Consider the following 18,731-nt stretch of genomic DNA (forward strand, 5'->3'; position numbering starts at 1 on the left):
CTGTTTGTGATTCTGGTTACAACGGGGGTCCTCCACTCGCGTATCTCTATGGAGTGTTACCGAGGACGTGTTCTAATGTTCTAGGTTAATGATTTTAACATAAATGAAGTGGAAAATCATTAGTGAAACATACAATGTAATACTGTATAATCAGGTTTGCAATTAGTTTGAAAACTAACTCTGCAAGTCAAACAGTTGGTTAAAACGGTTTCCATTGTGAAAAGTATATGAAATATGAAACATTTCAAATGAAATCATAAGTTTGAGTACAGGATTTCCTTGTACTTTTGCTTGTATTCCCCCTGAAAACATTAAAAACACGGAAAAAGTGTAGGGGTATGAACTCACCAGACGAGAAACGTGTCGGTTGGATACTAAGTGTTAGTTCGGGGCTTGAATACACGCGAGGTTCCTATGTAATATGAAGAGATACATGATTGTATCTAATTAGACTTTGAACTACCAAATAAGTAAGACAATACACTTGGAGACGCGAAAACACTTTATTTCAAGTGTTAGGAGTGACTCGGGTAGCATCTAAGGTGTTTAGGGCCTAGGTACGGAGTTTACTCTTCAAGAGTAAGCCCTTAGAGGTGTTTACGGTCCAAAGACCATGTCCCCATTAGTTTACAGCTGTAAACTCATGGATGGTGTGTTCTTGGATGTTTAAAGGCCTTACAATGCACAAAGGAAGGTTCTAGGGTTGATTCCATGGCTTAGGAAGTGATCGGGACATGAATTGACGTTGGAAAAGGAGTTTACAGTTCTTGAATGATACTTGTGGAGTTTATTACCGTAAACACATGAGTTTACGGCAATAAACTCATGTTTTTCCATGAATCATGTGCTTTGGTGGTTGTTGGTTAAGCATACAAGGTTCTAGACCCAATTCTAAGTCATACAAGGTGTTTAAGGCACTTAAACACTCCATTGAAGGTGTTTATGGTTTTGGGAGACCTTCCCAAACCGTAAACTCAAGTATGACTCATTGCTATATGTTTTGGTGCATCAAATGAAGGAGTACAAGGTTCTAGGCACCCATGGAAGCCTTTGGAGGTGTTTAAGGGGCAATTTAACACCTTAAAAGGTGTTTAAGGTCCTTGAAGATGTGTTTACGGTTCAAGAATGTTCTTGGACCGTAAACTCATGTTTACTACCCAATTAACATGATTTTGGTGTTCAAATGTCGTATATGCAAGTCCTTAAGCCATATCTAAGCACTAGAAGGGACTTGGAGGGGTTTTGGGGCTTCAAAACCCCTTTAAGGGAGTTTGCGGTTTTGGGAGGTGTTCCAAAACTGTAAACACTTGTTCTTGATGGTTTTGGGTAGTTTAAACATAGATTTTCATGTTAAACAAGATTAGAAACATGCTAGGATAGATTACTTACCAAATTGAAGATTGAAAGGGGTGTTTTTGCCAAATTTCGAGTTTTAGAGAGAGAGTGGAGAGAGAAAGTTGTGAGGTGGGTAAAAGTCTGTAAAGGATGCCCACTCAACCTTTATATAGCGGTTGGGTTTGAGACCCGGTGGAAATCTTCCCGATACCGACATTAAACGGGGTTTAAAATTCTACCCGATTAATTTGCCGTAATTACGACTTAGTCATAAAATAAAATTTTTCCAAATAAATAACGAGGTTATTTTATGCTTTTCTAATGGGTTTGGACACTCATGAGTCCATAATAAAAAGTCCCCAAGTTAATTAATTTAAACCAAAAGTTAACGGAAAAATTGGAATACGAACGATTTTATTAACGGGAACGGGTTACAGTGACGGAATAAATTACGGGTTGTCACAGGGACGCCGTGGAACTATTGGCCTTCAACACAAAGTAGGACCGCCTCAACCCAACCACACATACACCATGTCGACACACATATATAAATTCAAAACACGTATAAGCCTAGTAAACTATAACAACATATTGATATAAGCATTATTTGGTTTGTTGACTGACAACACGAAGCAGTACGGTCTCAACCTACCCACACCACAACGACATATACACGGTTTAACATATAACTAGTCAACATATAATCATGCAGATCTGACATATCACTAGGCATAGCATCATCCTATATACCGGGATACAGATCTAACAAATCACTACATCATATAATCATGTGATAAAACAGGATAACAATCCAAAATTGATTCTTACCCCCAAAACCATCTCAAAGGTTGGTGCTTTAAATACATACATGTCTATTCCATGTCATGTACCCATATTAGGTCAAAATGAGGATTATTGACCTAACCTCTATGAATGGCATCAAAACTTGATTATAGACCATATCCAAGACACTACTAGGTCACCTTGACCTGGAGATTCATAAAGTTGCAAATTTATGAGGTCTAACCATCCCCAACAAACAAGAAGAAGAAGCAAAATGGACAAAACTCAAGATCTAACAACTTTGAATGATAAAAATTAGGTCTTGGGCACTTATAAAGGTCCAGAAGAGTGCCAAACTGAAGAATGGGGCTTGCTTGCTGGATCTTCGCTTCCTTCTTCCACATTCTTCCTTCTTTTAGCTCTTAAAGCACCAAAGTCGCTTAAAAAATGGGAGGGAAAGATGATTAGGGTTTCTTTCAGCGCGTGAGGGGCTGATGGGGGGGGGGGGGGGGGGGGGGGGGCTGAGGGTGGACACAGCCTAGCATCCACATTCCTTTAAATAGATAGCAAAACACATAAGATTAGGGTTTCTTTCTAGCCATAAACACGTCATGTTCAAAGAGGTGAATCATTTCCAACACGTCGTGTCAAATCCTCAAAAGGCGATTCATTCCCAAAATTGTTCCTTAAAATTTTGGGTGTTACAATATAATGTTAGGTTATAATGTAGATGGTAACTATTGTGTGGATATATGGATCATTGTTGTCCAATAATTTTTGTTAAATAAATATCCTAGATAATTAAATTATACAAATAAATTAATAACCTCTCACCAAATGGACACGAATATGTAAGGGAACTTTTGTACATTGGCATTACCATCAAAATATGAAACGTTGTATATTTTGGTAATCGATTAGCTGATTCTAAAATTCTTGCATATATCCATAGTTTGTTATTTTTTTAAATATTATTATGGACTCTTACGGATTTTAGTATTTCAACTTTTTTAATATTTTTCATATAATTCTGATGTCATAATTATTATTCCGTATGCATATGATTCTTTAAGAATACGTGAATAAAATCTAAATCTTTTAATTTTAACGTATATTTTAATACTAACAGGTTTTATTATGTGAGAATAGCATTCTGTTAGAATAAACTAATGAAACAGATTTTATTTTGTTTTTAAATAATGATATACAAAAGATTTGGAATCGATGAAACGGGTTTTATTTTGCAATTTTGAATATATAGATACAAAAATTTATAGCTTGTTTTATTCTTTAAAAATCAAGAATTATATTCATTCTCACATAATATCGACCAAAAACAAATATTACATTAATTATTAGAGAATATGATTATGACTACGACTAAAATAAAATTTAACATTAATTCTTAAAATAATACAAGTAACAATTGCTAAGAATTGCATTTATTATTAAAGAATAAAACTAAGAATGGTTAAAGATGAGGGAAAAATATCAAAATCTAACAAAGAAACTAAGACATTCAAAAAGAATATTGTTGCTAAAAATCACTTTTAACTTTGCCGTCCATTCTTCAGCCATCAACTTCTGTGAAACCAAGTATAAATTTAGTTTAGAAAGGAATAATGCATTACCAAATGAAAAAGATAAAAACTAAAGTCGTTTGTACAAATCTGTAGACTTGTGAGTTGTAGCAAAACTCATAACCAAGAATTGTAGAAAATGCACAAATCATTGACGAAATATTAAGATTTCATTCTGACAGAATCGGAGTTTGAGATTCCATTCTGACATAATTTGAATTCAAGATTCAATTATGGCAGAATTACTTACCCTCATCATTATTATATACCAATGCAAAATAGAACTTTGGAATGTTAAACAAAACAAAAAAGGGAATGTACGATGTAAGAAAGTATTGGCTGATGTCATATAGCACCAAAGTGCATCATGATATGTAGATACATAATATATGATGTTGAAGACGATCAAACCATGTAGCAATAAAACTGCATTAAAAAATTTCTAAACCTAACTCTTCTAAGGGTATAATGTCAAATGATCAATTTACCCGTAAATTAATTTTGGTATAATGTTCTACTACTTGTCATCAACATAGTACCTAGTAACCACAACAAAATTAGGAAGCTTTTTTTAATCTTTCTATCTAAAGTTCTTCCTGTTAAGATTATGTTCATAAACAAATCTACAATACACAAGACGTAGCTTGAGCGCTACTTTCATTCATGAATGCTTATACATAAAACCGTATGCGCAGAGAAGGATCTTGCTTACCTAAATAGATTGAGATTTAATGAAGATGCATAACCTCGAGAAATTGCCATCGTCAATCATTTGAGGAAGATACATAAAGAGGAATATTAAGGACGTACTTGTTGATCGATTGAGGGGATGTTATGCACGAACCGTTTGATAAAGCTTGCCGATTGCCGATCGATTATAGGTTGATGAGTTTTTTTCTACAATAAAAAGGCAAACACGTGATATGTAGTTCAGTGGTTTAGGTTATGGAGTTGATTTCCTTAAATATAGACTCGTTAAAATTAATTTCCTAGTTTATATGGATTCAGATTGTATAATAGTTAATTGAGTTTACCAATTTATTGTAATACCTTTTTTAGATTATTGATCCATATTAGTCCTTGTATTCATGTAATAGATGTTCATTCACATATGAATTTTTTTAAAATTCTGATTTTTTTAAAGCTAATTTAATTTCAATTCTAATATAACTTTTAATGTTAACCGATTTTATTTTCTCAGAATGACTTTCTGTTAGAATGACATTCTTTTATGTTAGAATGACATTCTTTGAAAATGTCATAATGAAGTTTTTGAAGAATAATTTTTTTTTGAAGAATATTAGCATTCTTGAACAAGAAGCTAAAAACAGGAGTTTTATATATACATAGACATATGAACTTAAGTATAATCTCATACATATTCTTATATAATAATAGTCTTTTACAGTTTAATACAATTATATATATTTATCAAAATCTCATAAAAATGAATAAAATTCCTAAATGAATAGCATTTTTAAACATACGATTCTTCAAGGAATGCACTTGATCTTCTTCAATGGTCAATATAATCGACTTGATTCCAAAATTTTTACAAGAGTAACATTATGTGAGAACAATATTAAGTGAGAATAATATTCTGTAAGAATATCATTTGATGAGAATGCATTTATCTTCGTCATCTAGCATATGCAACCTTTGCCAAAAATACACATTTTGATCAATTACGTTGACATACATTATCAAAAATATTGTCCAATATATTTCTAGAATGACTATTGAAAATCATATAAAAAAATTACAAATGAGAATTAGTAAGAATAAAATTATGTTAGAATTATATTTTGTTAGAATACTCTTTTGTTCTTGAAAATTTTATAACAATATTATACAATAACTTTTAAAAGTTTAGAATATATTCTTTTCAAATTTAACCAACAACATTATTTTGTAGATACCGGGCGTGTTCGACAAAATTAGATGGTAGCGGGTGGCTTGTAGCAGGTAGCTTGTAACTTGTAGCGTTTTGTTAAATGCTACATGAAGTAGCATTTGGATTTGGAGCGTTTGTTTAAACTAAACACTAGAAGATTGTAGTGCTGAACGAGGCTTTCTGTTGAAAACGGAGTGTTTTGTCAAACGGTAGAAGCTAGAAGCTCTCAAACGTTCCATACCGAACACGCCCACAATCTAGTCGGTGTAAACTTCTACAAAAAAGGTAAGAAACAAACAAGTTCGTCCATGTTAGAATTTAGAATCTAAAAATAGTATAAATACAAGGCAAGAAAAATACATAGTTTTATAAAATTATATAACCAAAATCAATTATCTACTGCTCACTCATAATACCGTAAGGGATTAAAGTACAAATCTACCCTAATAAATAAGAATAATTTTGTCACATGTCCTTCTCTCATTCAATTTGCCACATGTCATTTTGTCATAATTTAAAGATATATTTATTTTCCATTTGTCATTTATTTCATTTTCCATTTCTAATATATTATTAATTAATTTCCATAAATTAAGCCTACCATAATGATATTAATTTCAATTTCAAATAAATTTACTGTTTAAACCTTTGTGTTTAACATTTTGTTATAATTAACCTGTTTAGTATACGGGTCTGATAACTAAACAATAATTTTAATTTATTTATTTTTTGCATGTTTTTTTTCTCATAATTTTTATTTATTTCAAATTTCGAATTCAAATAAAATTTTCATTTAATCGTTTCTATTTAATATTTTGTTTTAATCAACCCGTATAATATACGGGTTTCACAACTAGTTAATACTATAAACTACATGAAGATTGAAAACGAGCACCAAATTCAACTCCGTAAGGGATTAAAGTACAAATTAATACTATAAACTACATGAAGATTGAAAACGCGCACCAAATTCAACTGTAGGATGCATTGGATGTAAAAAACAATGCCTATCCTTTTTACAAAATCTATAAATTAAAAGGACGTCGACACATCTTCTTTTTAAACAATTAATGTCATTGCTAATATTTAAGATTTAAAATATAAGAGTAAATACAAAATGTACAATAGAAATTATAGAAAATAAATGTGTTTATGTATTCATGTATAACACATGAGAATATAAACTATAATATAAATTAGAGACAATTACCATGCTGAAACGTTCCCAAAATACGGTCCAAAAATTCTCATTTTAAATTACTAATAAAACCATAGTTATCAACCCATTTCATAAAAACATAAGTTATAATATCTCCAACATTGTTATTAGATTTTCAAAACATCAGAGTAAACATCCCAAGCTAAAACATCTTGGTGTGTGTGCAATGCAGTCATCCCGAAGTCTTCTCTTTGCAACTGGAAGTACCTGAAACCAAAATTGAAAACTTTAAGCACGAAGCTTAATGAGTCTCCACAAACTACCACATACCATACACATAATCACATACTGCAAACATTGGGCCTAGCCCGCTACCTCGGGCCCCACTCAGCATCGGACGAATCCGGCATCAGGCCTGCCTGGCATCGAGTCTCGTTCGGTATATATATTTGTATCTATTATGCCCCGCCTGTCTCTGGGCCCCGCCGACTACACATGCAAACATATTATCATAATAAAGATAGCACATAACAAGCAAACACAACACTATAACTGCTAGTCTCAAGGCATTGCCTATCTTAGGCCCGACCCCCTACTCTGCTACTAATGAGATATGGAATCCAGTCTACAATCAGCTAGTGATGAGATACGAGCCGCCACCCACACTCATCTCCCTACTAGGCACATACAAGTATCACAAAGACAACGAGTATAACTAAGCATGCATTCCTTCCTCGGGTACCACCCGGCGTCGAACCGTAGTTCGGTAACATAGATATAAACCTCCCTTAGGCCTCGCCCGACATCGGACCGAAATCCGGAACATATAAACTACATCGGGCTAACCCCGACATCGATTCTAAATCCAGTATACACTAACATACATAAACGGGCCGACATTGGTGCCTTCGACCCGATCCTACTGGAGAAAACCCACCTCACAAGCTGACTGTAGAATCATGCGAATAACCCCTCGCTGCTAGTTGGCAGATCCCCGAACTGTTGATCTCTTGCCTCCTCGGGCTGCCATTACCCAAAATAACAATTAGTCTAAACCAATAATTCTCTTTAGGGTAGAATGACCATTTTAAACCTAGTCCAACATGGACCATATCTAAGGCCCAAAACCATAATATGAAAAGGCCCAACACTACGGAGGCTTCCTAAGCCCATTAGTGGCCCACTAATGGCCCAATTTGCTAAATTGGGCCTATTCCCTCTAATGGGCCTTACCTTAAGCCCAAACATATTCTTGGCCCAAATCATCTGACGTATGATGGCCCACTAAGGCCAAAAGAACCAAAATCTACTGCATGGCCCAATCTGAGGCCCAAAACACGCCAAGCCCTCTGATGAGTACGTGGGGCGTACTCCTCTGTACACCAAGCGTACAAGCTGCATGGTGTGTATGTTGCACGTACTTGAATGTACGCCCAACGTACTTCTCTGTTAAGTCACTTTTTCATTAATAACTTAATAATCTATTCCAATGACTATAAACACAGATCTAAGTCCTCTTCAACGTCTTAATCAATAAAGTCACTGACTTGGTGACTTTACATGACCCTAATAAGCCAAATCTCCAAAATGGCATTCTATTCTCATAAAAGTGATCTTAATTCATGCATGAACCCAATAAGAGATCCAAGATTGCAACTTTATGCCTTAGGGACTCATTTAGCACTGAGAGTGGCAACTCTAAGCCTATGAATCAGATTTTAACCATAAAGCTCTATACTTTGGATCGATATGACTCTAAAACCAAACCACACTAGATCTAAGCTTACTTGAGGAAATTTCAACCTTGGATCTACTGCTTCTCCTTTGATCTAAGCTTACTTGAGCAGACGTTGGGCGTGCTTCTCATACGCTGAGCGTACTTCTCAAACACCCGCGTCTACTTTCTTCTCTACACTAGGCGTACCCCCAGCTCATGTTGGGCGTACTTTCGTGCCTACCACCTTGCATGCATGGTACTTTCTTGCCATCTTTCTACATTAAGGACCAATAATGCCAATAACTTCAATGTGCTATAACTTCTTCATTCTAAGTCCGTTTCCGACAAACTTTATATCCATGAAAAGAAGGCGGGAAACCCTACGCTCCTAGCTACACCCAAAGCCTAAACCTTCTTAATAAGACCCAAGACCCATAAAAGGCCAAATCGCCTATACCCTTGGCTTGCAAATCCACAACCGAGTACTTCAAAAACTGGGAGTTACAACTCTCCCCCACTTAAATTGGATTTCGTCCTCGAAATCGCTCCTTACTGGCACCCAAATCCAACTAACGATCTGTGGAACGCAACTGATGGTTCTACGCTTAACCTATTCTTCTCAAGACCACCAAGAGCCAACCGAACTTCCTTCTTGAAGAAAACGAACTTCAAGCTTCCACAACTCACTTCTTCCTTTCCAGAGATCGAATCCATGCTGGTCTGTCTCCCTGACAAACTGTCTCTACATAACCATCTGCATGACAGTTATACTTGATAGAAAGCTCAGATAATATTTCAAGTAAGATATTCATCCCTGGAACAGTTAGACTGAAACAAGAGCTACACAATAGGGTCAAATCAAGTACTCTGAGATTATCCAATCCAACTGTAAGTGTCTTCGCCCTTTCTATTCACAAGCTACCCAACACAATAACCCTCACAATCCCTACTTTTGTCCGAACATCACAATATCTCTTATCTACCTTCCAAAGGAAACAGGACCTCCGAGGTCCAAACTTATGTGTCTATTATCTGGAATACTGGATTCCACCCGGTTACTGAACCACTGATCACCTTCTCAGTCACTCCCAACGAATTCCATAGAAAACTTCAGCTACTGAAACAGCTCTATCGACATTTCCACTATTGGCTATATAAATCCTAGAATCCCGGATCCTATATCTTGACCCCATGGTCTCTGCCAGGATCCACCTGCCTTGCTACTACGCACGGGCCTTACCCACGGGTCTCACCCAAACCATACTACTAAGTAGCCTTGCCCCCAGGTCTCACCTATCTGGGGCTATGTACGTACAACTCCCTCGAGTTCTATCTATCTATCCTTTCCTGATTCTAATCTCGCTTACTCGGTGATATGGGACTCACGCAGACCCCACTGACTAGGAGATAGCGGCCTCGCCCACACTCCGCTAACTAGGAGATATAGGCCTCGCCCACACTCCATTGAGTAGGAGATACGGGCGTCGCCTGTAACAATTGACAAATTGGGTCAACTATTGATGATCAGTTACCGTAAGCGTTGCTGTAGTCTAAACCAAATGTATGATTTGCTAATGTTCATTAAATAAGTTTAAATGATATTACAATTAATTGATCAAAATTTATATATTATGAACCGAAAGAGTTATCATTTTTCATCCGAGTTCATTTTAAACGTTAATTTACAATAGGAAATCAGTGGTATGAAAACCATAAAATTGTACCTGGTTGAGTGTGAAACCTTAGAATTTTGAATTCGACATGGTTTCTACTATTCGTAATTCATGTCGAAAATGGTTTGGAAATCGAATTCGATGGTTGCGAATCTTAACGATAAAATAATTCAATATTTCAAAAATCATGTACATTGATGTACGTATATGTATGAATAGCGTATTTTTCAAACTATATAATATGTAGTGGCTAAAGTTATTATAAAAAATCCATATTACATATAACAAATAGACAATTATGTTAAACACAATGTGTATGTGTTAACTAATTAAAAGTCTATAAAAACACTAAATATATATACATATTTATACATATGTTATGTATCATTTTAAATACCAATTAATTGAATATATAACAACTCGAACATTTACTTTATACAAATCCCAAACTCTTTATATATCTTACCATCATACATGGTAAACCTTGATATAAGAGTGTATAAGTATTGTGGATATGCATTATTGCCTTCAAGAATAATTAAACAAATACATAACCAATACATCACACACACAAACACCCATATTCACAAATGGAAACCAAAACTACAATGTACTTTCGAGATCAAATTATAGATTGCAAAGTACCACAAAAGCCTTCTAAATATCTATTTTTGATCACACAAAATTCACTCAATCTTCCCTCACACTCTATCTTTCTTCCATCCTTTCTTTCTGTTTCGATGCACATCTAAGAACACCTCCATTGGAGGTGGTTCTTTTGTGGTTTCCCGGTGAGCTAATGAGCAACAGCCTCTCTCTTTCCCCTATTGTTCCTGTCGATGTGAACAACAATCCAAACCACCTATGAACTCAAATAAACCACCTAATCACTGCCAATGTTTCCCTCTTCCCCTGTTGAACATTACAACCAAACACACGCCACAACCAAAACATCAATTTGGTACCGTCATTGATCTCTATCAAGAACAAACAAAAGCAAAAGCAAAGAACTTTGTTACATATGGTTAACTGTTGCTTCCATTCTCTTCTTTCTCTTCTATTCGGTCCAACCAAGCATCGGAGATGCCTTTCCCTCCTTGTGGCTGCGTGACCACCGAACACGCCATCCACGCGATCCATGATTTTCGATGACGGAGGTTCGACCAAAAAAGGAGCGCCAGACCCCTCCCCTTTTCTTTCGTGTTTCCTGTCGGACAAATGAGGCAACCAAGAACCGCCAGAGCACACTTGATCTGGCTCTCGCTGCTTTTGTTCGTCTTTCCTCTCTGATCAGATAAAGATGAAGACTAAAGATCAAAGATCCTTTTTCCTTCATTTACGCCTTGTTCTCGAGTTTTTTTTGTAAATTTAATAAGGAAAAGGAAGGAAAATTTTGACAGAAAAAAAAGGAGGGGAAGGAAAATATTCATTTATATAATGTTTCTAAACATGATGGATCTCAAGTAATTAAAGCTACACTGATTTCCTCCTTTCAGGGGCTTCATATTCATAAATTAACTTCTATTTTTTATTATGATCATTAATAGGTCGTATATGCATTCAGATTGCAGTAAAAATATTAAATGCTTATGTCAACGAAGCATAAATGAAATTTATTGTTGAAGATGAGATAGTTGCACGTGTTAGCCACAAGAATCCGTCCATGAAGAAGGATGATTGCAACATTATACTTTGTAAATTGTTCCCGATTTATAACACGTAATGAAATATATGTATGTTATTTAACTTGCCAATGTCAAACAACAACCACCAAAACAAAATAAAAAATGAGAGTTGATCTGTACACAATAATTTTTATCCATACACAACAATTAGTGCTTTAAAATGTTGTATTGTATAACTATATAATGCATAAATTGTTGTATATAGCAAAAAAATATTGTCTACGAATCACTTACCATAAAAAATACGTGCAAAACCTCTTACTCGTGCGCAACACGAGGAACTCCCACTAGTTTAAAGTAAAGTGGAGCCCATCTCAAGCCTCTAATAGGTCTTCTTTCAACAATAATAATTTTTCTTTGTGATTTATTTCTTTTTAAAACAAAATTTCAAATAACATTTATGATAATCAAGTTCATTTGATATTAGATGGTCAACATTTTTTTAGCTTCCATAGTTATTTTTTTGGATTTTATTTCATCATTTCAAGAGGACTAGCCCCTACATTGCAGGTCTCGATGGTTTTGTTGTTCATTTGGTTTTAGATTTGCATTTTTATAATCAATCTGTGTTTTTACTTTTGTATAATATTGTATCTTATAAGTTGGAGAAGGGCAAGGCGGTCGTATTGTCGGAGAAGATGAACGGTGTGGTGGAGGCTAGGGGAAAACTGGAAAAAGAGTGAGACATGGAGAGGTGTGTTGAGTGGACGGATGAGATGGGACAATGGGACCGGCATATTGAAGTTGAATAATAATAATAATAATAATAATAATAATAATAATAATAATAATATAATTATTAAAAAAATATACGGAAGAAAAAAAATAGTATTTTAAAGAATGGTAGGTATGAAATACACAACAAAACCCAAACTTAAGAACCTTCTTAGTTTAAAAAAAAAATAAGCATTAAACATACAAATTACCTTAAATGACACGAAACCATTCCTCTAATTTACTGACGTGTTTAATAAAAAATTTTAAAATTTAAAAATATGTTGGATTGAAATATTATAATTTTTACAGTTGAAAAGAAAATAATAAATAAACATCCCATCTTCTTCAACGTGATGCGAAAAAATGTAAATTTAGATGAAAATAACTTTTTAAAAACACATTATTCACAATTATAAAAAATAGTTTGTTGACTAAGAAATTTCAAAAGTCAATCCTAACAACCCTTGGCATTATAAAGCTGATGTCGACAGGATAGATATTGAAGGGCTGTGAAAGGAAGTTAGGAGTTAGGGCCTGCGTTGTAGAACTAGAAGCTTGCTGAGTTGTTTACCATCAGTTTAACGATTTCAAATACATTGTAAGTTGATAATCTTCATTTTCTTCTGCTTTTTACATGATCAAGTGAATATATGGTCCCTCTTACTGTAATCCTTGTAATCTTTCCAGCTATAACTGATGACACAGAGATTAAAAATTTCGGATTTTTGTTGATATTAGATGTTTCATGAATTGGGTTTTTATGATTATCATTATTTTTGCTAAACAAAAGCCTAAAAAGAGAGTTGAGGTTCTTATTAGATTAGTTGATGATATTTAGAAGTCAGCCACTGTTTGTCCATCAGTACAAATTGCTTCCACTTGTTTCTGAAAGTTCAGATCGAAAGATTTAAGACATCCAATTGTATTTTGTGGAAATATATATATATATATATATATATATATATATATATATATATATATATATATATATATATATATATATATATATATATATATATATATATATATATATATGGGATAGGGAATATACATTACAGCCCCACCTAAGCTTAGGTACAAAACCTCTAAAATATGTTATTTTAACATGCTAAATATACACGGTTTGGTTTCACTTGGTAAATATATCATTCTCTATAACATTTCTTACTTTCATTATTGTTTTATCATCTCCGTTTTCTTTCCTCAATTATCGTTTATTACTTCATCCAAGTGAACATTACTAAACCCTACACTTAAACCTAAACCCTAAATTTAAACCATAAACCCTAAATCTAAACCCTAAACCCTAAACCCTATACCTTAAACCCTAACCCTAAACCCTAAACCCTAAACCTTAACCCTAAACTCTAAACTCTAAACGCTAAACATAAACCTAAACCCTAAACCCTAAACCCTAAACTCTAAACCCTAAATCCTATTGTGTCGATCTTGAGTTTACATCTCGAAGTATTAATCGTGAATCCATTAACCGTAATCTTTATATAGTAAAACAATGTATTTTCAAAAGGTTTAGTACCTAAGCTTAGGTGGGGCTGTAATGTATATTCCCTTTTCCCATATATATATATATATATATATATATATATATATATATATATATATATATATATATATATATATATATATATATATATATATATGTTGTTTTTGAGTGCTTAAGCATTAATTTGTCGAAATCATTTTAGATCATGTCCCAGATAAAGCAGTCAGAACCCATCAAATTCCCCTTCTAGGCCATAAGAAATTGTACTCAAGACTTCCACGTAAGAAATTTGATTGGAGTGGGTGGATATGGGAAGGTTTATAAAGGAATGCTCTCATGGGGAAATCATGTAAACCAGCTAGTTGCTATAAAACGGCTACATGTAACCGAAGTGGGTCAAGGTACCAAAGAATTCAACAGCGAGGTGACCATGCTTTCAAAGTATCCACACAAAAACGTCATAACCCTTATAGGGTTTTGTGACGATAACAAGGAGATGATATTGGTTTATGAATACGCAAGCCGTGGAAGCCTTGATTCATATTTAACTGACACTACTAGACCCGATAGACCATCATGGACACAACTTTTAAAAATATGCATTGATGTTGCTTCTGCATTGGACTATCTTCATAATCAAGTGTCACAAAACTACAGAATAATACATAGGGATATAAAAAGCGCTAATGTTTTGTTAGATGAGAGTTGGAATGCGAAACTTGCAGATTTTGGGTTCGCTAAGATAGGTCTAGCAAATCAAGATACCAGCTTTGTGATCACCAATGTCGCCGGCACAGCTGGTTATTGTGACCCACAATACCTTAAAACAGGTTTCTTAACAAAAGAGTCAGACGTCTATTCTTTCGGTGTTTTTCTGTTTGAAGTTTTATGTGGAAGGATGGAGTGTGAACAACGTTACAATGATGAGAGGAGATTCCTTCATCATTTGGCCCGGACCTGCTACAAAAATGGAGAGATAGACAAGATTATTGATAACAGAATACGGAAAGATATTAAACCTAGAACATTGCTCAAGTTTTCATCCATAGCCTACCAATGCTTGGAAAAATCTCGGGAAAAACGACCTCCGATTATCGAGGTTGTAATCCAACTTAACCAAATTCAAGTAAGTTTGAATATAATTTTTGTTAATTCCATCAACTTTTTTTAGTTAAAAATATATTTACACATCATGTATTGATCATCAGTTAGAAGATGAGACACAACAAGGGAATACTACCCTTCGTTGCTCCCATCGTCATTGTAACCACCAATCTCCGAGAGGTAGCCCTGAAAGAAGTATAAGAAATTATGAGGATCCTCCAAGAACGATTCAACATCAGGTCAAAGTTGAGTCGAGCCAAGTTGAATATGCTTTAACTAGCAAACATCCTCCAAGAGGACCTCCAGGATCCATGAATTGGTAAATACATACTGGAAATGAGCGTCGTTTAGGGAGTTGGAACACCGTCAAGATGTCCTCAACCCCTCATCTTAATGGTCACCTTCTTGATTTAATTTCATGTTGCTGGGTGATTTTAACACCTATGGTATGTCTCATTGTTTTTTTTTCTTTTCTTCTTGTAAAACTTATTTTTAATTATTTCTCAATGTTTCTCAATTTTTGCCATTTAGTCCGTCTCTACCAAAATGTGTACCGCCTTTAACACTTTTAGAGATGGGCATTTGATGACAAGACAATACATTAAAGTGCACAGGTGGTACAAAAATGTGTGTGAGGGGTGTGTGGGAGTGCTTATTTTAAATAATAAATAATTTTTAACTTATTAGTTTATTAGTTTATAGCAGACATGAAAATTGAGTTTTTAGAAAACTTTTAGATTAGTTTGTACATTGTCAAAAGGTTATAAGCTTTTTAGTGTTTGTCAAATAGACCAAACAAGAATTCTTAAAAGTGTGAGACAAATATAACTAACAAGGAGTTTTTTATTTGTTACGGGGTAATTTATCAAAAATGATTTATTAAAAGCTATCAAACAACTATAAGCTATTTTAATATATATATATATATATATATATATATATATATATATATATATATATATATATATATATATATATATATATATATATATATATATATATATATATATATATATATCCAAACATCTTTTTTAACTCATACCAATGTGGAATCGGTAATAAGCTAAAAAAAATTCATTTTTAAACTTTCCCAAACACCATCTATAACACCGATTCATAATTGAAGATGTTTATGTCATATATTAAAGACATAAACTTTTATGACAGAAATTTGGGTTGTAATTTTGTACTTTTTTTAGTGCATAACAAAAAATTTATGGCATACATTTACGACACACATAATGTATGTCATGATTTTAGGTGTTTTAAAAACATATTTTTTTAGATTTACAAATTTTCAGATAAATGACAAGTAATGCCTCATAACACAAAGAAGAATATCATACATAGAAAAACAATTCATTTCGCACAACAACAGTATATGCCATATACTAAACTAAAGACATTTTAAATTTATTTATCAAAAAGATCGTATAAGTTATATGTCAAATACTAATAAACATTTCAAAGTTACCATGAATATTATTTTTTGATACAAAATATCACAAGTAAATAAAGCTTGGTACAAAAGTTGACCATTTTTCGCGAATTCAATCAATATCAACATTCATGTATATACATTTTTGTAGCCCCAACCCTGGATTTTTTTTTGCTTCACTATAAAGAGTGAATAACATGCAAAAGCATGTGATATATAGAAAACAAATTGTTTGTTTGCAAATTTTAGCATCAAGTACACAACACATAAGTAGCGGAAAAATCAAAACATGATCTACATAAGTGCACATGCAATCTAGAATCTATGTTTTACTATTATAGCAACATACTTTGAAAAAAATCATATAAAAGAATTGCTAACCTTAGATTCTGTTGTTTGTAATCTTGTGCATGCCACTTTGTTGCTAGATGAATGATCCAAAGAAGAATCCCTCTAATGGAATCAGACCCACACACCAAATAGAAAAAAGGAAGAACCCACAAACTAGGGACTTTTTGAAAATCACCAACCCTTGGAGAGAGCTTGTGATTTTTGTCCAAGGGCTAAGAGAAAGCGAAGGGTGAATGATTTTCTAACAAGGAAAACAAGAACCTTAGGGATTAACCCTAACTGTCTATTTATAGGTGCAAACAAAATCTCAGATGGATATAAACTGTAAGGTTTATCCTTTTTTTTAATTCAAACTTGCCATATCCCTATCCAGGGATATGTAGAACCGCCCAATAGAAATCCTCTAGGAGCTTTTGCAATATTCCAATTAATGCAATTGATTAATTAATATCCAGCCCCTTAATTAATTAAAACCTTTAAATATTTACCAAAATAATTTATAATTAATTTATTAATTCCTTAATAAATTAACAACATATTTATCTCTTTTTCCTTATGTCATTTGGGTCATGAGGGAAACCCAAAGTGACCCTATTATTATTAAAATAATACCAAAACAGTTAATGACCTTCGACACCATTTCCAACAGTCTCCGACTTGTACAGGTCATCAACTTTTTGCAATCATCTACTTCATAAATAATCAATAGAGAGTAGTCATCTATGCAACTGCCAATATCTGATTAGAATTTAGTCCTTCAGATAAGTGGTAGAGTTATTCCTTTGTTCTAGATATCTCTATGAACATGAGTTATGGATATGAGTCAATTTCTTAGTTCTACATTTTGTTTCCTGGTTATCGATTTCTGACATTACATCTGTCAATCAAACACATCAATTTAGTCAAGGCTCGGCCAAGTACTTCAGAAGTCAACTCCATATCATCGAAGGGCCCATATATACCATTTCCTAGTTATAAGAAGGAACAAATAAACTTTGACTACCGCCTGCTCGTCTAATCGTACATGGAATATCATTTATGACTATCAGTTACGGATAGCGTTAGAGCACACCAATGCACAACATATTTTGCAAATAAAACTCCATATGCATCTAGGTCTAAAGAATAACATATATTTTTGCTTAGAATTACTTGTGACTACATCTATGTAGTAATCTCTAAGTGCAGGTTGTTATAATACTTAAAATCTTAATTTCAAGTACTCATTTTGTATTAGTGCAATTTCAATTGTAATGCCTACAAACATTCACTCCTGTGAATATGCCGACTATGGAATTTTCAACATAAATAAATATTCTAGAAGTTGGGACAAAACAATCAAAAGTGAAACATAGTATTTGAATTTTCAAAATTTTGATAGAAACCTAATACTCTTTATTAAGTCTCTTTGAAATAAACATTCAAAATGGTTTACAATTCATACTTTAATATGTTTCATAAAAAATCAAACTAACAACTAAACTACTACGTCAAATCACTATCTATTCTCATGCAAATGGTCCTTGCATGACCATCATGTTTCTCTCTTGATATTGGGTCCGTGAATAGATCAACAAGATTCTCCTTAGATGATACCCGACTCATGATGATGTCACCGTCTTCTACACGATGTCGATTATAATGATATTGTTGGATTAAGGTGTCTAAGTTCTGAACTAAATTGGTATAAACTTAGTGAATAAAAGTTAATTCATTTTGGGTTGCCCTCATAAGCAGAAATAACTAGAATTTATATTAGGAGAGAGATGAAATGATTGGTTAATATATTAT

General features: G+C 33.6%; 1 protein-coding gene across 1 annotated transcript; it reads left to right on the forward strand.

The window, feature by feature from the left end:
* The first annotated feature begins 13,008 nt into the window (after positions 1-13,008).
* LOC111893558 (putative receptor-like protein kinase At5g39000) lies at positions 13,009-15,668 on the forward strand. Its single transcript, XM_023889645.2, has 3 exons — positions 13,009-13,141; positions 14,250-15,173; positions 15,256-15,668. Exons 2-3 carry the CDS (start codon positions 14,376-14,378, stop codon positions 15,472-15,474), a joined length of 1,017 nt encoding a protein of 338 aa, XP_023745413.1. The 5' UTR covers positions 13,009-13,141; positions 14,250-14,375; the 3' UTR covers positions 15,475-15,668.
* The last annotated feature ends 3,063 nt before the right edge of the window (positions 15,669-18,731 follow it).

This window comes from Lactuca sativa, chromosome 1, assembly GCF_002870075.4.
Source record: "Lactuca sativa cultivar Salinas chromosome 1, Lsat_Salinas_v11, whole genome shotgun sequence".
Taxonomy (NCBI): Eukaryota; Viridiplantae; Streptophyta; class Magnoliopsida; order Asterales; family Asteraceae; genus Lactuca; species Lactuca sativa.

What these genes read in the sequence shown, in the direction of transcription:
- LOC111893558 (XM_023889645.2), top strand. Translation starts at nt 14,376, where the DNA reads ATGCTCTCATGGGGAAATCATGTAAACCAGCTAGTTGCTATAAAACGG. An exon ending in TCCAACTTAACCAAATTCAA is followed by an intron (nt 15,174 to 15,255) that starts GTAAGTTTGAAT and finishes ATTGATCATCAG; the next exon opens with TTAGAAGATGAGACACAACA.